Source organism: Sinocyclocheilus rhinocerous, unplaced genomic scaffold (genome assembly GCF_001515625.1).
Source record: "Sinocyclocheilus rhinocerous isolate Xijiao unplaced genomic scaffold, SAMN03320098_v1.1 scaffold20, whole genome shotgun sequence".
NCBI lineage: Eukaryota > Metazoa > Chordata > Actinopteri > Cypriniformes > Cyprinidae > Sinocyclocheilus > Sinocyclocheilus rhinocerous.
The window spans coordinates 2209629-2234667 of NW_015640468.1; the positions used below are offsets into that span (position 1 = coordinate 2209629).

General features: G+C 35.4%; 1 protein-coding gene across 1 annotated transcript in view; it reads right to left on the minus strand.

Annotated features, from left to right (window-relative positions):
* LOC107753130 (RIMS-binding protein 2-like) overlaps positions 1 to 25039 on the minus strand; it is a 162605-nt gene that overhangs the window by 95171 nt on the left and 42395 nt on the right. The window contains 1 exon segment of the mRNA XM_016569256.1: positions 21958 to 22104. Within this exon segment, the coding sequence (XP_016424742.1) occupies positions 21958 to 22104 (147 nt within the window).

Genomic DNA, 25039 nt, shown 5'->3' on the forward strand with positions numbered 1-25039 from the left:
GGGATCAGAACGATTTTTAATGTTTTTTTACAGGAGTTTCTTATGCTCATCAAGGCTGCATTTATTTGATCAAAAATACAGGAAAAAATTTTATATTGTGAAATATTATTATGATGTTTAAAATAGAAATCTTTTCTAACAATATACACTACCGTTCAAAAGTTTGGGGAAAGAAATTAAAACTTTTATTCAGCAAGGATGTCTTATATTGTTAAGAAGTGATAGCAAAGATTTATATTGTTAGAAAAGATTTATATTTTGAATAAATGCTGTTCTTATTAACATTTTATTCATCAAAGAATCCTGAAAAAAGTATCACAGTTTCCAAAAAAATATTTGGCAGCACAACTGTTGCCAACATTGATAATTCTAATAATAAATCAGCATATTATGATTTCTTAAGGATCATGTGACACTTTATACTGGAGTAATGGCTGATGGAAATTCAGCTTTGCATCACAGAAATAAATTATATTGTTTTTACAATTTTATATTGTAATAACATTTTGCAAGATTACTGTTTTTTTCTGTATTTTTGATCAAATAAATGCAGCCTTGATGAGCATAAGAGACTTCTTTAAAAAACATTACAAGTCTTACTGAAACTTTTGAACGGCAGTGTGTCTGTGTGTGTGTATATATAACAGTTGTTTTAAATTGTATTTCACAATATTACTGTTTTTACTGTACTTTTCATCAAATAAATGCAGCCTTGGTGAGCATAAGAGACTTTGCTTTGACATTTTGAAAAATGTTTTTGTTGGAAATAACATTGGACCCCGTTAGCTTTTACTGTAAGAAAAACACATTTCAACTACCCCTTTAAAACTGTATTCTGAAATTTTGTGGCGTACTTCCATGTTCTGAAAAGTTTTAAGTGAATAATTGAGGGAAATCCATTTCAATTTACAGAGATATTTGTAAAAAAGTAACTCTTTGGCATAAACAGTCTCAGACACAATTTTAGTGGAGAAACAAACTACAAAGCCCTGTCTGCATCAGTTGAAAACACACACACACACACAAGCAAAGACACAGGCTCTCAGCTTGGTTACTGTTGGCATGCTCACTGGTCCTTATCTGAGGATAGGAGGCAGGAATGTCAGAGCATTCGTTGTATGCTCCAGAGAATTCATAAACAAGAAAACAACAAACAAAGTAAACACATCAGACAACCCGTCACAGATCTGACATCTCACTGCAAGACCTCGGCTTGATCTGACTTTGAAATTGAGCATTCAAACTGTTTATTAGGGCTGAACGATTAATTGCATTTGCGATAATATCGCAATATGAAAAAACACGATTTGTTTATCGTCGAAAAGACCGAATGAAATAAAGAAAACGCAAAGGACATACAAAAAAAGTAGGTTGGGGGAAGAAAAGAATGATGACAGACAAACTTGACCTTTATCTGTTCTGCACTTGAGCCCTCAATTCTAGACACAACACCCAGACAATCACATTTCCTTCCTGTCTTTAAGCTATGACGGAGCCAAACAAACACAGAGAGTATGTTGTTTTAGAAGATATTAACATTTTGTCTAGTGAATTATGAATTAAAATATGTAATGACAGCAAACAGAGCGCAGAAGGATGAAAGGCAGTCTTGTGCGTGCTTTCTGTATCCTGGCAGCTGAACAGTGTTTGCCACCAACAACTAAATATAGCTTCAGTCTGAAATAGCAGCTATCAGCATCAGTGTGATGCTGATTGGACAGACAGTCATGATGACAGAAGAGAAATTACATCAGACGACTCGCTGCTCCTCAACATTACATAGCAATATGTGCTTTCTGTGTAAGGCTGAACTGCAATGAGATCCCAAGTGTCATACAGGACACTCTGTCCTGTCTGTGTTCTGTTAAGACAGCCCTTATTGAATCCTTTATTGGGAAAAAATACAATCCTAGAAATGGGAAAAAAATGAATGCTTCAAATAGCAACATTTATTTCAGGCTTGGCTATGTTGAACGGTTGATCCAACAGTTTGGATTGGTGGACTGTTGCATTATGATTGGCCCAGCTGAGATGAAATCTGCATTTTCTGAAGGAAATATGAGAGGAAATAATATAAGGACATAATTGTTTATAGAATATATCTATATAACATAACTGCAACAGCTGTAGATTTGGAATGGTGAACATTTTGTCAATATAATTTGATGGGAAAATGTACAAAAGTACAAGGGGGAGGAAACCAGTGTTGCTATTATTAATTAAAACTAAAATTAAAATTAACATTTTCCAGTAATTGAAATAAATCTAAAATATAAATATTAGATGAAAAACGTACAATTAAAACTCTTGAAAACTAATAAGAAAAATAAATTAAAGCTAAATAAAATAAACTAATAAAAATGACAGGCACATAACAAAAGTACTAAATCTTAACTAAAATAAAAATGAAAACAGAATATATGCAAATGAAAGCTAATTAAAAATATTAATAAATACTATAATAGTATATACAGGAAATAATACTAAAATAACAGTGGATGAGTCTATGGAGAAATAGCAGTGCCACTTAAAACAAAATGAAAAAATTAATTGTCCATGTATTAATAAAAAAAAGAAAAGAAAAGCAATTTGCAAACGGCTAAAGAAGAAGATTTATAAATGGCGAAAATGACTGATCAAAAATAAATTGTCAAATTAATTAATTAAATAATATCATTATTGTCATTGTTACTGTTACATTGTAATATATTAAGTCAATATTTAAACTTTTTTAAACATGTTTCTTAACCTTACTTAATATTTTGCTTAACTAAAGTTTGAGTTTACAAAGTCTAAAAATACATAGAACCTAATGCTGAAATTATACACAGTTGGTTACTGATGGCACGCTGACATCTATCAAGGTGAATGGCTTCTGTTTCTTTCCCACACTCCCCCCAAACTACTGTTCTGGGAGTATGTAAGTTTGGTGAGCGGGTATAGAATTCAATGTATAGGGTGGATTGCTTTACAGCAGCAACAAATGCACATGTACAGCAATAAGCTTTAATTATGACGGTGATATTTTACAACCCTGAATTCCACTAAATTGCAAAAATGTGTGAGTAGTATGAGGGATTTCAATGCAATGCTGCCTGGCAGCAAAAAAAAAAAAAAAAAAGAGCTATTAGATGAAAGAAGCACATGGACAGATTGAAAAGTCTGAAAGAAAGTGTCTCTGAGTTCTGAGCAGGGAATGAATGAATGGAAAAATCACCACCACAAGGAAGAGAGAGAGAGATTGTTTGTCAGCAGATTTCCGCAGACAGGAGCCCACACACACTGACTGACTGCACAGTCAAGTAGAGAAAGCGACCATTCATCTCTGAGGCGAGGGTGGAGAATGAGTTAGAAAAAAAGCAAAAAATATCCTCGTCTGAGCACTTTTAAGAATGATCAAACACTCTCGAAGCTCAAACAGAATGCTAAGCATGCAAGCCCCGACACACAAACAACGTAACAAAAACACTCTGAACTTCAGCTCTGAGCAACGGCCTATTCACTTCAGGCATTTTGAACTATCAGGTTGCGATCCAATAAGAATGCATATTCCATTTATGTAAAATATCTTACAAATGGTTAGCTATCTGATCAATAAAACGCATGAGGTGACCATGCGCAAATACCCTCTAAACCACAAAGACGCACACAAAAACAAATGGCACAGCAAAGCTTTTACAGTATACTGACTGTGAATCTGATCACGCAATTTGATCCCATTATGATGTTGAGCAGATTTTGGCCATTATGAATACATTAAAGAGGTGTTTCATTTAATTAAATGGATCTGAGTGTGACTGTGACTGACAGTGTATTTCACAGCATAACGGCCTCTGCTTATGCTACAGGCCAACCGAAGGAATGGCATATGATTATTGTAATGGCCAATCTCTCTATTGTCTTTCTGTCTGATGTATTAAAAATATAGCTAAGAGCAGTCCAATTTCAACTTGTACAATTGCACACCCATCATCACCTCTTTGAAACTCCCTCAGTCACAACAGCAAACTTACCTTACATTTGACAGCTACCGCAAAATTCACACTCACCGGTCAAAAACAAAATATAAAAACCTTATATTTATAAACTAGCATGTTTCATGTAAAACTTATCATGCAAATGAAATGTTAAAATTCTCTACTTATGATAATTCACAAACTAAATAGCGGCGATTGGCCAATCAGAACTCGGTACTGTAACAAGCTGCTCACAAGCGGAAGCACGTTTTCGTCATTTTTCGCACAAAATGGTTCAAGCGCAACTTTTGAAGTTCTTTAAAAACAAGACAATAGAAAAGGTATGATTTTTCCTTGATTATAATTTAATAACATTCCCCGACATTATGTTATTGTGCTGTATGTGTGACTGTGAGGGATTGAGAGACGATAGTAGAGCTGACATTATCGAGTCACCGACTTTGCAAAAACCAAACAGTCCAAAAAGCATTCAATGCGCGATGAAGCCTGTTCATCATATAAGGGCATACAGTTAGAATGCCCTTATAATTCAAACAATGAAAGAAAAAAAATACCCATGTATGAGTTTTTACATTTGTATCAGCACATGTGCGCGAGCACTAATAAAAAGGAAAGCTTGTTACAGAAAATCAATTGATTTATGGTTTGAATAGCCTCTGAAGATTTTTTGTGGTGGTACTCCTAATCAGTCTACATTCATATCAAAGTTTCTGTTGTGCGTCATAGAGTGGGCATCTTCAGAGAGATGCAGAAGATATCAGACAGATTTCATTGATCACATCAGCTCTGATATCAGTCCATGAGCCGAGTCTTTCTGAGTAATTTGAGAAGTCTATAGAGGCGACCTGAAGTCCCTTCATTTAATGCAAGTAGGTTATGCTCTTGCTCACTGTCAGAGCAGCTGTTCATTAATCATAGAGCTGTCACTGAAGGAGCTCACGCTGGGCATAATACGTTTAAGAGGCGCTAAAATATCATGTGGCAGCTTTGTTGGATAATCACATGCTGATGATTTACACTGAAAGAGATGGAAAGAAACTGAGCTCTGTTCCCACAATGCAATTCTGCTGCGGTGGCCACAGTGCACATCGGTCAGCCAGAGAGACCGTTCTAGCCTTCTGGGTAAAGGGAGTTATTTGAGCGATCACATCCAGCCAATGGAACAGGCTTGTTTTGACTCACTGGGCTAAGAATAGACGAATCTTAGAGAGGAAGAGATGAGGCAGGCTACTGTAAGCTGAAAGGGGCTGAAGGGTGAGAGCCCACAGGAACATTTTATTGTTCAGAGGATGCGCTTTCATAACTTAATGGAGTTCTTAGTTATGGCTTATTGAATTATTATTTCTGTTTCCTAGAATTCCTTAGGAGATATAAAATTAGGCACAAATTACATTTATTGACATAGTAAGAGCAGAGAGCTTTCAAATTAATGTGTATAGTATGAAGTAGCTCATTCTTGATTGCAGATTTGAGCAACTTAAAACATTGTTGACATTTCTTCGGAAACTAGAGGAGATGCATAAAATTACTAATGCCCTTTTCTCAAGAAAAAAAAAATAAGCATGAGATACATAACTGCATAACTGTCTATTTGTTTTCCATGTAATTTAATTTCTGTCTAGGATGAAGCTATTTAGATATTTAAAAGATCTAATTTGTGATTTTTTTCCTGCAGTAGCACAACAATATAAAACCAACATAATAGCGTAAAAAATTTTTGGGTAGTAATTATTATTATTATTATTTTTAATTACTACTTTTATACAGCAAGGATGTATTAAATTGATCATAAGAGAAAGTAAAGACATTTTTAATGTTACAAAAGATCTCTATTTCAAATAAATGAGGTTCTTTTGAACATTTTATGCATCAAAGAATCCTGAAAAAATGTATCACGGTTTCCAAAACAAATTTTGAGCAGCACAACTGTTATCAACATTGTGAATACTACAAAATATTTCTTGAGCTTCAAATCAGCATATTAGAATGAGTTCTAAAGGATCATGTGACACTAAAGACTACATAAATGGCTGCTGAAATTTCCGCTTTGCTATCACAGGAATAAATTAGATTAAAAAATTAAATTAGAAATAGAAAAGAGTTTTTTCAAATTATAATAGGATTTTACATTATAACTTTTTTATAACTGTTTTATTGTGTTTTTGATCAAATAAATCCAGCCTTGGTCTGATTCTATTAATGGTTCTTGCATGTGAATTCCTCCAATGCAAATACAATACTCTTATATCTATGATACTCTTAAAGGGGTCATATGATGCGATTTCAAGTTTTCCTTTCTCTTTGGAGTGTTACAAGCTGATTGTGCATAGATAAGATCCCTGAAGTTGCAAAGACTAAAGTCTCAAAACCAAAGAGATATTCTTTATCAAAGTTAAGACTCTGCCACGCCCCCCTAAAACGGCTCATTCTAACACGCCCCCACATATCTACCCCACTATGTGGAAATATTTGCATAATCCCGCCGCAAATGTGCACGCAAAGAAAGAAGGCATGGTGTCAGTAACCGCAGTTAGTGTTGAAGCAACCATGTCAGGGAGACGCTGTGTGTTTCAGTGCGAAAGCAAAAGCACTTTATTTGGATCACTTACAACAGAACAGCAATGCATAATAATGTACAGTAGGTGGAAAATAATGTGTTTTTTTTACTTGAAACCGCATAAACACATTTCATTACACCAAATACACAAAATAATGTTCTTTTTAGCAGCATCATATGACCCCTTTAAGAAATGACTCTTATGAGCCGATTCTCTTTAAATGAATAAAAAACATACAGCCCAACCATTGCAGCCCAACCGATTCCAAAACAAACCACCCTTTTGAGTTGGCTATTTTCAGTGAATCAAACTTAGTCAGACTTCATGAAAAGTACTAAAAGAATCGTTAATTGAACTGTTATGGAAATGAACTAAACTAAATATTTAAACCTTTATGACCATTAACTTCAAAAAAAGATTTTGAGATAACAGTGTAGAGTCTAAAACTACCTGCTCAACTTCAAATATAAGAATTGACCATATTAATATTAGTAAACCATTATCAAAAGCAATTACGGTTTACAACTCATGGAGCAACACTAAACGCTCCAGACTCCAGGCTAGTGTTAATTTCGTTAACAAAGACTGATGAAAAATGTTCGTTGACGAGCTTTTTTCCCATGACTAAGACGATGATTTATATAGCCTATAAGCCTATAATAAATCAGTACACTAGATGAGGTAAAATACACCTGTATGTGTCCACATTCTATTGATTTGTGCTTACTGGAGAAAGTGCAATACCTGAAATGGGTTGACTAAATATGATAAAAACTAACAAGGACATTTTAGCCCGGGACTAAGACTAAGACTAAAATGAAAATAGCTGACAAAATTAACACTACTCCAGGCACCCTACTGTGTCCAAACCAACCTCCGTCCCTCTCTAAAGCTTGATCTTGTTTGAAATCACACATCAATCACTCTCTCCATGCTCACATTCAGTCAGTCCGCCAGGCCCTGGAGAGCAGACGCCTGTCTGGTTTACAGTGTTTGGATGTGGCTCAGTTACGAACAAGAAGTGATCGAATGTGAAAGAGTTGTTCAAGTTGAAATATTACAAAATGCACAAAACGTGCATTACAAACTGGCTTGGCTTGTTTTCGTGCCAAGTAGAGACCCCTACACATTTACACACTCATGCACATGCATAAAATGCTAAAATGGAATGCAAGATGGTGGATTTAGAGTCACACGACTGAATGTCAAAGCAAGTCACACATGCTTACACATATAGATAAATATAGGAGGTCACATGCATAAACACACATATAAATGTCGGCCAGAGTTTTCTCATGTGAGATGACCTAAGGCTAATCTGACTCCAGTTATCATAATGTAACTGTGCGTGTGTATGCATGCATTATCAAGTGTGAGTGTGTGTGTGTGTGTGTGACCAAGCATGCACTGTATTTCTCACTCCATCACTGTAATTTCTTCCTTTCTGTCTCTCTTCTACCCGCTTTCTCCTCCTTTATATCTGCAGGGTGTGTGTGCATGTGCGTGTGAATGAGTCATCACTGGTGCAGAAGATCATCTACATTCCTAAAGTTTGCCCAAATCTCCGGCTCATACAGCCAATGCAGCACTAAACTACGGCAGACACACACTGGTTGGGACTTTTAATTGACTTATATCTTGTTTATAATAAAGAAAATTATATTTTCTATTCTCTACCCCTAAACAAAATCCTCTCACAGACATGCAAGCATTGTAATATTTTAATTAAGTAATTATTTCGTATATTTATAATGTCATTTTCTTGCAATTGATTTCTGGATTTACTATGCTTAAGGGGTGTGAAACAAACCCATACCACCAACATCAACACAAAAACTGCACTTGCACAGTGATCGAAAGCAATTTACGACTATACTCATTTCTGAAGCTTTTTACATCTGAAAAGATGTACTAATAACCACACGGCTAAACAGACATCTTATGACAGTGCTCTTGCCCACATTTTCAGCAATCAGCCAGAATGAAATTAAAATTTACTTTGTATATACTCTTATTGTAAATGATAAATCCATGCATGTGTTTAATCAAAATGTTAATACTCAACAGATCTCTCTCTGGTGACATATGGCAGACTTCTCTTCTATCATTTTGCATTAATTTCTGAGTGACACGCCTACATCTCAAACAACCATGTCCTTGTGCTACATTTTTTCTTTTTAACTCTGATGTAGATCTGTCACTACTTCCATTACATCACGACTTTAACTTCCATCATTTATATATATATATATATATATACACTGTAAAAAATGACCGTGAATTTAACAGTAAAAGACTGTAAAATTGCTACAGTAAAAACCTGTTAAATGGTTAACGGTAAATTCCCCTACTATATACGGTGAAAAACTGTATTGGACATTACATGTAATTTTATGGTAGTATATCATTTTTGGAAGTGAAAAAGACTGTATAATTTACAGTGAATAACTGTAAATTGACATTCCCAGCTTCTGCAGTAAAACGTGAACTCGCAATGCCTTGAAAGTGGACAACACCGGCTTTTTGGACAAAACATGTTTAGGGTTCAGATCGCGCTATATGTGGAGAATAATGCACGACAATGAGCTCATTTTTTGTATATATATTTTTTCATGGCTGATCCTTTAATGCCCTTTCTAGCGTAAACAAACATTGAGATCCATTTAGAAGCGAGCATCACAACAGCCTACTCATTTTAAAGAGCAAAGCACTTGAAGTGAGTACTCTGAAGGATGCAGGCTATATGGCCTCATATGTGTGTGTGTGTGTGTGTGTGTGGTAGACCCTACAAAAAGCTGAACAGCACTGCTGATTCATTCTGAATTGGAATGTTACCTTGGTAACACAGCAGCAAAATTCCAAAAATGCAGTTCAGAATGTTGCAGGAAAATTAGATTTAGTAATTAGATTTATTTGCATACTGTCTCTCCACATGGCAACCAAACTAACATGAAAATATGTAAATCAGTATAGTATTACTGATTTCCAACCGATAAACCACAGGGCACAAACTAATGGTGTGAGCTCTCAAGATAGGTGGGGGTGAGATAAAGAATCTCATCCATCCTCTGATGTCCAGAGATTTCAGCTGAATTTTAGCCTTGCAGTGAAATGAGAATTATCAGAGGAAAAGAGATAAGCAATGGGGGAAAGGAGAGTAGGAGAAAGAGAAATGGACCCTGCCAAGGGTGCGAACATCAGAGATGATCAGAGATCAGACTTTCCGTAGCCTTAAGCTGATCTTATTACACCACTGAGGTGCTTGCTGTATTACCCAATATGAGTTCCAGTAATGTGAGAGACATTCTTACACACTAAAGGGAGCAAAGTCTTCATAAACTACTTATTAAACCAGCTTGATGAGGACACACACACACCTTTGCATTTACACACACACACTTACAAATGTACTTAGCCACCTAATTCAGGACATTCTGTACTACAAACATTTTCTGTTTGTTGAAGTGAAACTCTTGAAATGTTGCCCAGCCAAACAAATTTGAGGACCATAACTGTTGTATAAAGACAATTACTACTGACTAACCTTTACTTTTTGTCTAAATTTTTAAAATTTTAAATGACATGTAATTGATTTACAATATATACATACAATATATATGATTTACAATATATACATTTGATAAAAAAAAATACAGTAAAAATAGTAATATTGTGAATTACCATAGCAATTTAAAATACTATTTTCTATTTTAATATATTTTAAAATGTAATTTAATATGAAATCCCTTTGTTGACAAAGCTGAATTTTCAGCACTCATTACTCCAGTCTTCAGTGTCAAATGATCTTTCAGAAGAAAGAAACTAATTTTTGATTACTTTTTTCTCAAAAGAAGAGCGGTTATTTAAAATTAGCATTATTATTATTATTTTTTTTTGCTGTCACTTTTGATTAATTACATGTATTCTTTTTGAATAAATGTATTTTTTTCTTTTAAATATATATATAAAAAAATGTTTTTATGGTCTAAAAGTTTGAGACCACATTGAAAATAAGTGAAGCAATGAAAAAATGTTTAAATTAAATGTGAAATAAATGCAAAACCGAAGCATTTTCACTAGTGGTCTCAAACCTGTTGACCCCACTGTGCATTTACAATATTCACGCATTGGTTATACATACATAAATCCATGCATTAATAAACAGGATAAGTGCTCTGAACGCATAAATGGTCTCCTATGAAATGTATGATGAAATCTAGATGTAATTTAAGCACAGAGACATAGACTTGTATATTAGTTGCTCATGCAGTCTTGACCACTATGACAGCAATAACTACAATCACTCTCCTCTCTCTGCTTACCTTTTCCCATGCACACACCGAGCAGTACTGGAAGCTAATGTCTCTCATCGTGTTCTTCCCCCACCAACGACCAGCGCCCTTCCCTCAAACACTCAGACTAGACTACCGTTCTCTCTAGACAGACACATCTGAATACTCAAGAAGGTTCCAGAAGTGTGAACGAACGACATAAGACTTGAGTGCCGTCACCGTAACTCAATACTGCAATGGTGTGACTGTGTACGGATCCCATATCTGTTGATTGAGTTACAGAGGAGGTTTAACCGACCCAAGTTCACATTAACCTTTAGCACAAACACACTGAGAGATATAACCACAAACAGTTCATCTTAATACAAATACAGAAAGAGATATGCTAAGATATCAGGCTAAGTGCTTAAAGGCTAAGCTATTAGACTAAGCAATTAAAAGGTACGCTAAGATATCAGGTTTTTATAGTATGCTAAGCTTTCAGTTTTATAACGTTTCTTTGGATTAATTCAACTGATTTGTGATGTATAAATTTAAAAAGACAATAACTGTCAAATAATTTGATGATAATTTGACAATAATTGAAATTTTGAAGGTTAAGATGACATTTAGAAAAACAGATATTTTATCATGCAAACAGCTAGATCTCTCTCACCATTCTGATTGGCTCTGATTTTATCATGTGATGCAGCCATTTTTTTTTCTTTTAGTGTCGACAGAAAAACTGCAATCTTGTCATGTTGTGCCTCAAATGGAGTAATGGAGACAAAAATGTTATAATAATATGACTACAGTAAGAGTTACTTTATCAAATGTTCTTTAAAAACCCACAAAGACGTCAGCTGCCAGAAGAGAATAAAGACTGCATCTGTAGCAAAATGATTAGAAACACAAACGGTGTGAAGATTCAGTGAGGTTCTGTTGTAGCATCTCTACACCACAAGGCACTGAGCAAAAATATAACAGTTAATAATTTATTCAGATAATTTATTCATCATGACTAGTCAGCTCTTTGATGAGACTTTAATGAAATGTTGACAAACTGCCTCTTTGGCGCAGGACAGACGTGGTTTGAGGGAATGTAGTGCACACTTGTTAAAGGAGCTGACCATGGTGCTGAATCAAGCACACAGTAGAGTGGAGCTCAACTACAAACTCACTGCCTAATCAAGCCTTTTCTTTTGTTTTGCTGATGGCCTCGAGGCCCACAAAAAGCATGCTTTGTGCCATTCGCAACCTTAAGATGCTTTTAGTCTTGTGTGGTCAGACTTTTGATGATCCGCATCAAGTGTGGTCTACATTACAGCTTCTTCTGGCCAACAACCACCCACTTAGGCAGGAAGAGGCTATTTGACTGACATGAGGATAGATGACTTGAAGTCTAAGATGTCCATGAACACCATTTTTTGTTAACATTTAAATCAGTGTATAAGGGAAAGTATGTCTTTTAGATGTTGTAAATAAATAATTTTAGAATTGTAATTTTATAAATAATAATCAATTAATTAAAAATAATAAAAACAACAAAATAAAAAATAAAATAACTAACTAAATAATTACATTAATAATTAAATAAAGTAAATAATGTAAAATACATAATTGAACATTAAAATTGAAACAAATAAGCAAATAAGTAGACAAGTAAATAAATAAATCTAGCTAAACTAGTTTTAGTTTGAGCATAGCACATCACAACACTTTTTTTTAACTACCCATAAATACTGACCTACAACAGTTAATTTTTTTAATGTGACTTTTAGAGGTGATTAAATCTCAGTGTCTCAAACTAAGCTCTTAAATAAGAACATGATTCTGTTTAAAAGATTTAAGCCATATAAGACCAAAATGTAGAAAAAACCCCAAAGATTAGCTCTTTAAAATGGCTCATTGGAGCAGAAGAAAGTCACTTGACTCCTGGAAGTTGCATTGAAGCCAGCCATTTAGAAATTGGCAATTTGAATCAGCTATTTAATCCAATTCTTGCCTTATTTCTTTGTATTATGGATCAGATTGTCCTTCTAACAATCTATGGACCATCTGATGCTGAAACTAGGATGATTTATACACCTGAACCCAATATGTTGATCATTTCGACATGGTGTTATTATTTCAGTCTGAACCCTCTACAGTATTGGTGCACTAAATTATAGTCCAAGTATTACTCTGCTAGGCCTTAAATACAATAACCAATGTACAGTACTGCAGCAGCTCCAAATGTGCGGTCTCTCATCTATACACTCTTGTTTAGTTCACTTTTATACCTCCTCCTGCTTCTTCTCTCACACGTAAGTGTCAAAACTCTCTCCCACTGGCTCCGATCTGCTGAGATTCCGGTAATATCAAAAGCGAGAGCAGCCTAACCCTCCTCTGAAAATGTCGCACATGCACTCCTCTGCTAATAGGAATAGCTCACACAAAAATGAAAATTTGCTACAAATGTACTTACCCTCAGGCTATTCAAGATGTAAATGAGTTTGTTTCTTCATCAGAACAGATTTGGAGAAATTTAGCATTACATCACTTGCTCACCAATGGATCTCCTGCAGTGAATGGGTGGCGTCAGAATGAGAGTCCAAACAGCTGATTAAAAACATCACATTAATCCATGTAATGCATGTTTGTAAGAAACAAATTCATAAGGCATTTTAACTTTAAACCATCGCTTCTGGCCAAAATACCCGTCCATAATCCATAATAATGCTTCCTCCAGTGAAAAAGTACATCCCCTGTTGTCCCTCACATCAAAATCCACCATCATATTTGTTTAAAACTGCTTTGGACTGTTTTTGCTTGTAAAAGGTGCTTGATCTGGACATATTTCTCTCCTCATTCAGACAAGACAACTTTCATTGGAGAAAGTAACCATAGAGGGCTCGTATGCAATGGTTTGACGTTAAAAATACCTTGATGGATTTCTTTCTTCCAAACACATTGAATGGAGTTGTGCTGATTATTCTTGAGTTATACGTTGATTATTGTGGTGTTTTTATCAGCTGCTTGGACTCTCATTCTGACGGCACCCATTCACTGCAGGAGATCCATTGAACAAGTGGTGAAATGCTGAATTTCTCCAAATCTGTTCTGATGAAGAAACAAACATCTACATCTTGAATGGCCTGAGGGTGAGTACATTGTCAGCAAATTTAAATTTTTTGGCCCCACTTTATATTAAGTGGCCTTAACTACTATGTACTTACATCAAAAATTAAGTACAATGTACTTATTGTGTTCATATTGTATTGCAAAACACTTTTGCTGCTATTGAGGGGGGATATGGGTAAGGTTAGGGACAGGTTTGTTGGTATGGGTAGGTTTAAGGGTGGGTTAAGGTGTAAGGGATGGGTCAACTGTGTAATTATAAATGTAATTACAGAAATTAATTACAGATGTAATTACATGCAGGTATTTTTAAAATATAAGTACAATGTAAAAACATGTATGTACACAATAAGTGTATTGTACCAAATTATTAATTTAAATGTAAGTACATAGTTGTTAAGGCCACTTAATATAAAGTGGGTCCAATTTTTTAAGTGAACTATTTATTTATTTTTAAACATGGAGAGCTTGTCTTTGTAAAAACACCTATTACCATGCTGAAAATTAAGATTGATTAAGATTGAATTAAGATGAAAACTGAGTGAGATGGATTAAAGAACGCCACATAAGTCATAAAACCTGCATATGAGCCAAATAACATGAAACATGCGCGCACAAATCTGACACACACAGATTTTAATGCCTCTTGCTGCTTCTCCAGCACAAACACACACTCACACAGATGTTTGTATGCGAACACACACATACACACACCTCCAGTGCCAGAGATCTAATTAAAGGCTGTGAGATTGAACATGTCCCTCCTTCTGATAGCGTAAAATTAGATGTTACAGATTTGGATTGCATTCTCACTGTGACGTCTGACACGTCTGCTGGAAGGATGTGTGGTGTTCTGATTTTACGTGTGTGCGTGTGTTTGTGTAAAGAGAAAAATAGAGAATGTGAATATGAGCTAATGCAAAATGTGAAAAGCAAATATATATATATATATATATAGAGAGAGAGAGAGAGAGAGAGAGAGAAAGTAAAGAAACCAGCGATTTATGCAAACACACACAGACATGCTCATATACACCCACTGAATGTTGAACGTCTCAACACAGAACATCAATATTTATGCACTAGCTGAGCTGAGAATGGCAGTAATTGCTGCGGAAATCAATGTCTGTTGCTCACAGTGTATTTCATCTTCTTATGAAGGTCACATTTCGTTTTCACAGACTTAAAGGAGACACACACTCACACAGAAACACACGCTCTCACACACAGACACAAAGTCTTTACTAGGGGTCGACCGATATGTGTTTTTCAAGGCCGATGCCGATACCGATTATTACAGATCAAGTAGACCGATAACCGATATTTTGAACCGATATATATGTCTGGTGTAAAAATTAAAATTAATGTCAAAATTAAGAATAACAAAAGCTCTGACAAAAACTGCCTTCCCTGGTGTTGGTTGAGTGTAGTACTCCCACAGTAAACTCTTTATTTTAAACAAAGGGTTTACCATTAAAATTAAAACATGGAAGAAATAGCGTATTGTGTGATTATTCTTTTAAACAAAAGTTGTAATAATTGTTGTAGTAGTCAGGGGTTAAAGCAAAAAAAAGAAATATTTTGACTGAAAATTTTTCCTCGGCCAAACCACATTCCTCAGCCATACCTGTCACACACCCAGTTTAAGAGCAGTGTTTTTCTTCTTGTAATCAAGAGCGCTTGTCCTCCTAATTAAAAAAATTAAGGAGCACCTTCTGATCAAGTCGACCCCTAGTCTTTACACCCACATATTCCTGCATCATTGAATCAGGCACACATTACTCTACTGAAATCCTATGTATGAAAATGCTTCTCGAATTATCCTTCATTTAGGGTGCATGTGTATTATTTGTAAGAGTTTCTGTACATGTACTGCACTAGTGATGGAAGAAGCAGATTAGCTCAAAACAGCATAGCTAAATTTATTAATTATCATAAAATTCATTAATGCATTTGGATTCAAATTTAAAGATTGCATTAAAACAAATTCAATTATAATGAGAATCAGGTTGTTGTTGTTGTTAAATAAAACTAAAAATTATTACAAATAATTTTTGGTAATTGAAATTAAGCTGAAATAAAATATAAATATCAGAAGAAAAACTAAACTTAAAAATGTGTTGCTTGCTTTGGCAGCTAACTGAAATAAAATATGTGCAAGTTGAAGTACTAAAATTAATAAAACTAAAACTGAAAAAAAAAATTAAAGCTACATAGAAATATTTAAAAAAAAAACTTCACACAAGCATACTTAAACATACTTTGTAAACAACACTTCATCAAATTCAGTACATACTTCAACCATATGTGATTTCAAACACAGCTTTTCTCTTCTAAAGTGCAAGGGGTCATGGGAAATATTAGCTAAAAGTAGAACTATCTAGAACTCTAGAACTATCCTGGTATAAGGAACATGATTTTCAAACTACTACAGTTCGGGAAAGACTATTAATTATCATGCTTACCAGTGCAAATGGTATAAAATTGAGATGCAGCCAAACAGCTGCATGATAGCATCTAACCGAGCCAAACCTCATGTTTCATTCAGTGTAAAATCTAATTTTTAATTTTTGACTGCTTATAACATAAGATTGCTAAGAGCGAAACAGCTCCGAGAATTTTCTTTGGAAAAGCTCTGCAAAGGCATCACTGTTGGTAATGTTAGCTACTAAATAATATTATCTAATGCCCTAAAGGCTTTATTTTCAACAACCTTTTCTGATGTTCTTATCCCTCAACACTATGATAAAAGCAGTGAAGAAATATAAAAAGTATAATTATAGTGTTTTAGAAATAAACGCAATGCAAACGACATTCACAGCCCTCTAATTTGCGGTAGAGCCAAAGAGCTGGTGCGGTTTTCTCTACAGACGGACAGGAGAGAGACCTATGGGGGCTTCTCTTACATCACTGTTTCTTTGATTTCACTCTCTGTCTCTCATCCTCCTCCTCCAGGCATCCCTCTCTCATCTCTCCAGCTCCTGCGTCACTCTTTCATCCTCTGCGGAATTCAAGTATGTGTGTGCGAGTGCGTCTGGAAGAGACACATTTGAGTTGCATTTGAGCGTGCACGTGCCCGAGTGCATGTACGTGCGAGTATGTGAGAGAAACGAGGTGTGCTTAACGTGTGCGTGCCGCCGTCCCCAAGATCCCCAACCTCAGCTAACTGGCTTATGAATGTTGGATGGGAGTTTTTATGATCTTGTTAAAACTGGTTACATTATTCAAAGCTCCATTCATTAAGAGAGAGAAAAGGCAAAGAGAGAATGATAGATTGAGAGGGAGAGAGAGAGAGAGAGAGAGAGAAGGAGACAGAAAGGCCGCAGGCTGAGTGAAATTTTAATGAATTCTCTCACAGTCGAAGGAAAAACGATTGTGAAAGTTGGCAGAGAAGGACAAGATTTCAACTCCGCTGATTTCTCCTGTGTCATCCGCTCTTTTATTTTTTGTCTCTTCTAATGGGAGATGTTCAAAGAAAGACAAAAGAAAGTGAGAAAGGGAGATGTCAGAGGTATCATTTTCATCCAGATGTGTGACACTGCTACCTCAAGGTTGCTTTTCTCACCTTATTAAGCCAGAAATGAAAAATGTTCAGCTGCACAGAAGAGGATTGCGTTCTGTCTACTATCTAATTTACACTACAGTTCAAACATTTGGAGTTAGTAAGATTTTTTTTTTTTTAAGTTTTTGAAAGTCTCTTATGCTCACTGAGACAGCATTTATTTGATCAAAAGTAAGTAATATTGTGAAATATTATTGCAATTTAAAATAACTGTTTACTAAAATAGCCATTATATTATATTATGTTATATTATGTTATGCTATGCTATGCTATGTTATGTTATGTTATATTATATTATATTATAATGTCATTTAGTTCTGTGATGGCAGAGCTGAATTTTCAGCAGCCATTACTCCAGTCTTCAGTGTTAAATGATCTTTCAGAAATTAGGATTTGTTAATGAATAAAACAGCATTTATTTCAAATATATCTTCATAACATTATAAATGTCTTTACTGTCACTTTTAATTAATTTAATGACTAATGATTCATGATTATTCTCAAATAAAAGTATTAATTTCTTTCAAAAATATTATTACTGAGCCCAAAATTTGTATAATGTGGCACATTACTGGTATGAAGAATCAGATACATACAGCACAACTAGTGTTACCTGGTTTTGTTGTATGAGCCAGTTCTTGTGAATCAGTCTTCTATAATTTACAGCATTAGCAGACAGAACATTTATTTTGTATTTAAGCAAAATGGAGATTATATCTGAAATATATCCAAATGAATCAGAATCAAATCTAATCGGGCTGAGAACTTGTGAATCAGAACAGAATCAAATCAGGAAATCTGTATTGATTCTCAGCCCTAGATACAAAACACATTAAGGGGGACCAAAAAGACTGGCAACACTCTATAAAATAAAGATTCCAAAAGGGGGTTTTCACAGCAATGCAATTAAAGAAGCATTTTTGGTTCCCCAAAGAATGTGCCATGTAACAGTTCTTAAAATAATCATTTTTGATTAGTGTGAAGAACTTTTTCTAGTTTAAAGAACCTTTTGTGCAATGGAAAGTTTCCATGGATATTTAAGGTTCTTCATGAAACCATGGATACCAATAAAGAACCTTTATTTTTTAAGAGCGGAATGTATGACGCTAGAGAAAAACAGCAGTAATTTGTTGTCATGTGAACAGGAAGAGTATTTTTAATGAAAGGATGTCTGGTAAGAAATCTTACTTCACCCGTCATTGGCATTCACTGTGGACTCTGTGTGTACACATGTGCACCTGCAGGCTCCATATCACACTCCTTCACTGTTGAAGATAAGAGATACTTGAGGCGTGTGTGTGAGTGTTTCCAGGGCTGAGACAGGGATGTGAGTGTGTGAAGAGATGTGAGATCACGTGTGGAGACGATACTGGTGGACAGCCTCTCATTAGCCTCTCATAGTCCCCTCACCCGTTGGGACTAGTTTTAATGCTTGCAGGTTAATGTCACAGCTTAGGATAGTCACTAGTGAAGGTTTTTAGACTTTGCATGTTCTTGTGGTGTGATTAGCCAATTAACATTATCATGATGTCATTTTCCCGCAGCTCTAGAGAGATTAGTCACATGACATTTACACCTCAGATGATTGGCTAAAAAAAGCAACTAGCATTGAGATTAATTGGAAAGCTAACAGACAGCTTTCTTCAGGTATTAACGGCCTCTTTGGTTGTGAAAGAGAAGAGGAAGACAGAGACAGAAGGACGAAGTAGTCTGGCCAGATTGGCTCCTTCTAAGCGTTAATAAGAAGGATAATGAAATTAGAGGTCTGAAGGCTTGTAGTGTGGTCACAATGCTGTTCTGACTTCATTAGCAATTATGTAAACATGGGCAAGCACAGTGTTTTCATGCGTGTGCCTACTTTTGACTATATTAGTCAAATATCTGAAAAAGTCCTAAAAAGACAGTAAATCCTTTTAAAACTTTTACATTTTAGAAGTGTATAAACTAATTCAGTTTCCACGGGGGTTTTCAAACTTTTTTATATCAAGGACCCCATTCTTAAAATAAAGGCTGCAATATATTTGCATAAAAATTCATTAGAAAATATAATTTTAAAATGTTATTTATTTTATTGTGAACGATTCATTCATGCATACATATTTATTATTATTATTTATTTTAGATTTGACCAAAAATGTCACAATAATTCGATCTTACAGGAAAACGACAGAGTTCTCTCTGGTGACGTACACTGGATTTTTTCAATCATTTAGTTCATGTAAACTGTAAACTCTGCTGCTTTCTTACAACCAACTGCAAGATTGCATTCAGATCTGCCACCATTCAATTAAAAACCGATGGACTGAATACTATTTTTTTTTCTTTTTTGATTTTGATTAATTTCATTCAGATTGTGATGGATCGGCTGCCTCCCCCCTAATTATCATCATCACCCCGTCCCTTAATCACTGCCCTTCACCAGGCTCCCGACAGGAGTGGGTGTGTGAGAGAGGAGGGGCGCAGAAACAGCCAGGTCTGGAACCTCGTCACCGCCGCTGTCAAAAGCCGAGCGCACTTCTCCTCGAGAGACTGGTCTCTTCCCCCTGTGCATGCACGCTGGTGTCCTCGTGGGTCCAGGAGGGGAACGTAAAGGGACTCCCACGCCGCCAGAGACGCGAGCTGCCGGACCTGCTGTCCGGAATGGAACCGCACCCGTGAAACGGTCGACGAGCCAGGATGCCGGGCCGTTATTCCCCTCAACCGCCGCGCGCCAAGGAAGATGAGCCGCTGTGACGAAGCCAGAGAGGGGAGTGCGTGCGGCTGGACCCCTCCTTTCTGAACACTTCCCTTCCTTCACCATTCACCGGCACAACGAGGACACCAGATCCCCTATTTATTTTGGACACCATTTTCCCTTGGACACTTTATTCCCGTTTTGGACATTTTGTTTGATTTCCTGTTAAATAAAAGCCTCTCCGAGGCCTGACGCCACACCCACTGTGTCTGTCGTTTGCTCCTCCCACCACAAGATATAAGTTACAATGCGAAAGAAAATATCTGCCACTACTTCTGCTACATTGCAACGTAGTTCGATATTATAAATAGATGTTATTTTAAAAATTAAACATTTATCACTGTACAAAATCGCTGACTAATGTATGCATGAGCATATTGTTTTTCTACCCATTATTAATATTATATGTTAAAACTTGGAGAAACATTTTCAATTTAATTATTTACTTTTTTAACATAGTTCTTCACAAAAGTGTTTTTATTCAAATCAGAATGTTTTATGTTAAATATTGCATTAAATATATTTAATATCTTAAATTAGTAAAAATGTACAGCCCTAAAAATACATTTGCAAAATATTTTCCTTTTTATTTTTCCTATAACACTCTTTGTGCCCCACTTTGGGGTTTCTAGACCCTGGTTTGAAAACTTCTTGGTTAGTGAACTGGGTGAAATTATTATTCATGAGTAAGACAATTTCACAATGTCCCCTCAGTTTTCAAATTGTTCCTATATGCACCTGCTTGAAACCAATATGAATTGTGAATAATGTGACAGACCTCAATAAGTTTAATTAATGAGCCAAAAACATCAACTTGTTAAAGGAAACAAACTCTTTTCCATATCTAGAAGCCTGACAAACTTTACTGCTCACTTTGCTAACACCACTCCAAACGCACATATTTTCAAGATGTCATTCTGCACGGATGGTTTTCCATTAACACTTAATTCTTTTATCACACTTGAGCGTTCCCTCAAAACAGAGTTGCCAAACAGGCATCGAAGAAGCTGATGACTGACTGCCTCTCCACATACACACAAACATATGCACCACTCCTACATGCTCATTTTCAGTTACGGAACAATGCAAAATTGTGACACACCAAAACAGGATAAAGGACATGCTAATGGACTGCTTTTATAAAAATGCTGTTTCCAAGCAACTAACAGGTGAGAGGAGCTGCAGCTCTGTGCGTCCACAATACTGACAACATGAGAAACAAAAACAGAAACTGAGAAAGAGAACCATGATCACACGAAGGTGATGATGTGCAATCATGAGAACAGATATAAATCATAATACAGCATAAGCCAATGGCAATAAAAGACGTGCACTACATAATGCAATAAAACTCAACTCAATACATTTGAGTTAAATTCAGTACATGTAATCCAGTAGTCTGTGAATAACACACCTTTAACAGTATTGGAAGCTACTGAAAGGGGAAGCCTAATGACTCACGAACAGTTTCTACTGGGTAACATGATGTGACAGCAATATAAGCTGGTGTGTGCATATAATCAATGCAATTCATTTACATCAGGCCCAACACATCCAATCATCCAATATCTCTGGTGTGTGTATATATTTGTGTGATGTTAAAATCAATTTAAGCGAATATTAAGCAAACATTTAGGCAGAATAGAACACTTCCATCTTTACTTTCCTAAAACAAAACCCTTAAACATTAAGATCACTGGCATACAGTTAGGAGAATAGATGCATGCAGACTGACCAATAGTTTGTGCTGTTGTCGAAGCAGGTAGAGAGCGGCGGTCTCGGGTGAGAGTTTGTGTTTCCTGTCCTCTAGCAGTCGGTACGCTTCCACATGCTGAGGCGATAACTCAGATAAATGCAACGGAAACAACTCATTCCTCAGTTTCTGGAAAACACAGAAACAAAACATATAAATATAGGATGAATAGATATATAGCAAATAGTAAAATATTGTATTTTTAATTAATTATTAGGCCTACTTTTATTCAGGAAGAATGCATTAAATTAAAAGTATCAGTAAAGACATTTATAATGTTATACAAGATTTCTATGTCAAATAAATGTTGTTCTATTGAACTTTCTACTCATCAAAGAATCCTAAAAAAATGTATCATGGTTTCCACAAACATATTACCAAGCACAATTGTTTTCAACATTGATAAAAAAAGACGTTTCTTGACCACCAAATCAGCATATTAACATGATTTCTGAAGGATCATGTGAGACTGAAGACTGGTCTCACATTCAGCTTTGATCACAGGAATAAATTAAATTTTAAAAAACATTAAATTAGAAAACAGTTATGTAAGTAGTTGTAATATCGTCCTTTGTACTGTATTTTTAAAAGCAAAAAAATAAAATAAAATAAATGCCCTGAGTATGAGACTATGGCCCTAAAAGCATTTGGACACTTATGTTATCTCTACATTAGACACTAAATATCAGACAAGTGACATCTGCAAATAATGTTAAAGCTTTTCTCAGAACCAGCTTCACTTTTATGTGCCATTTCTGCTAGGTCAAAGATGAAAATATAAACTTTAATATGTTTTCTTCCCTTTCTACAGGAATAAAATATGAATCTTACAGCTAAACAAGCATATCATCTACCTTTATAACAATCTAGCTAGCTAGTGTGTCTGTGTTTACACTGTGTGTTCTTTATTAGCAGAGTGACTCTTTTGTGGTTCTTGTCAACAGTGCTGGTTTCCTGTAAGGCCTGACTTTAGCAGGTGGCCAATGAGTACAAAGCAACATTACACCATCATCATGTTCTTTACACATTACCAGGGGCTATTACTACTCTGGCAAGCAAACAGGAGCTTATCAGCATGTCTGTTTGTGCATGTATATGTGTGTCCATAAACTGGTCTGGGTTACATACAAACCCTAACACCTGCTCCATTTGATTGTAGAGAACAAACAGGCATGAAAACAGAATGTGGGTATATTAAACTGCTGTAAATGGACAACACACAAACATACACGCAATGAGTTTGCTTGCCGCTGTTAGTCCTGCTAGCAGGAGGCTGAACCAGATGTTTGGCTTCAGCAAAAGCTCTTATTGCCCGAAAAGCTTACAAATTCAAGTGGCTGTCAGTCTCATATGATCTGATTGAAATATTATGAGTGAACAAACGGAACATTCAAGAAACAGTCACTTCACTCAGTATGAATAGAAGCACATAATCAACGTGACATGAAAGTCACACATAATGAAAATAATGAAAGTCACACTCAAATGTCCAAAAATGTGAGACCACATTGAAAAGCTTGTTGTTGCAGTTTTCTAATTATTCTTTAAATACAGGACTTTTAAAAAAAACGTATGAATGCAGATAAAAGTAGATGCAAACTGAAAAATGTCCTAAATAAAATATTATTAATATTTAAAAAATGTTTGCCCTCCAAATCAGCGTCAAGAGGTGTGACTATTAAAGTCAGTCAATATGCAAAAATTATGATGTCAGATAATCTGACTTTATTATTACAAGACCAGGTTAGTTTATGTTGTGAAATGTGGTGCAGTTTCCCAAAACATGATATGAATAAATTTGTAATTCATAATATTGCACTGTGTACTACAAGAACTGTGTAGTATACTTTAAGGTTTAAAGAAAATATGGTATTACTTTTACCTTGTTGGTTATACCACATGACATTTTTAGAGATATTAAACTGTGTTTTTTAAACCATATAAAACCAATATAAATACAAAATTTACATTTCTAAGAACTTGACATGTGCTTAAATTAGATTCTTAAAAGATTTTTCCTTTTCTTTTTCTTGGACACTTAATATGTAATTTACCCATATAACAAAACTTAAATAAATAAATAAATAAAAATAAAAGCATTTTCACTAGAAGTCATTTATATTGGAATACAACAGAGAAAATATCTCTTGACTATGCAGGACTAATAACTGGATTGACTTTATCTATGCCATTTGAAAGCAGTGCAAAATACTTCATTAAATAAACTAATGTGTTATAAAAAGCACCAAAACCGGCCATGTAATGACCCAGCAAGTCTACAGTACCTACATATGAGGCATTTGATATCTCCAGATACTCACACCTGCCTAAGTGCCCGCTCTTAAGATGAGTTAGCCTAACGGTTAGCTTAGCTCTCCAGATCACAGGAAGCAGAAGGAACAAAAAGCATGCTTACTAATTCATGGCAGCAGTCAGGTGTAACGGGGCGTGGCCTTTGTTCTGGAGAAGATTCAGAAACGTTACACTGAGATCCTGAACCATGGATAATCTACAGGGCTAAAATTAGACTGTTGTGTGAATAGCTGCGAAGGGAAAATGGTTTGATCATTTCCAAGTACGTGAAAACAAATAGCCTTGAATAGCCTGGTGACCCCCAGGCATGTTGTGTTATGCTTTCTTGCAACTGTGTCTTTTGGCTGTGGTTGGCTGTATGTTGTCTGAGCGTTTGAGAGTGTGTGTTTGTGTATGGGAGTCAGTGTTTGCGTCACAACTGATCTGATAAAACTCTCCTTGACATGGCTCATATGACATTTTCTTAAAATAATCATTCAACTGGTCCATAAATAAATAAGTGAATGAATGAATGAACAAGTTTCAAATACAGCATATGTAGAAATGTGTAAAATACAGTAATGCTTCCATCACTTATGTTGCCTAAAGCCAAATTATTTGATGCTGGCATGGACCCCAGAATATTATGATCCCCCTTGCTAAAATAAAGTCAGCTGATATATACATTTTCATACATGAAGACCATTTCTATGGTGAAAAATATTGCAAAATTGTGGAAAATATTACCAGTAAAATGTTTTCTATTTCTATG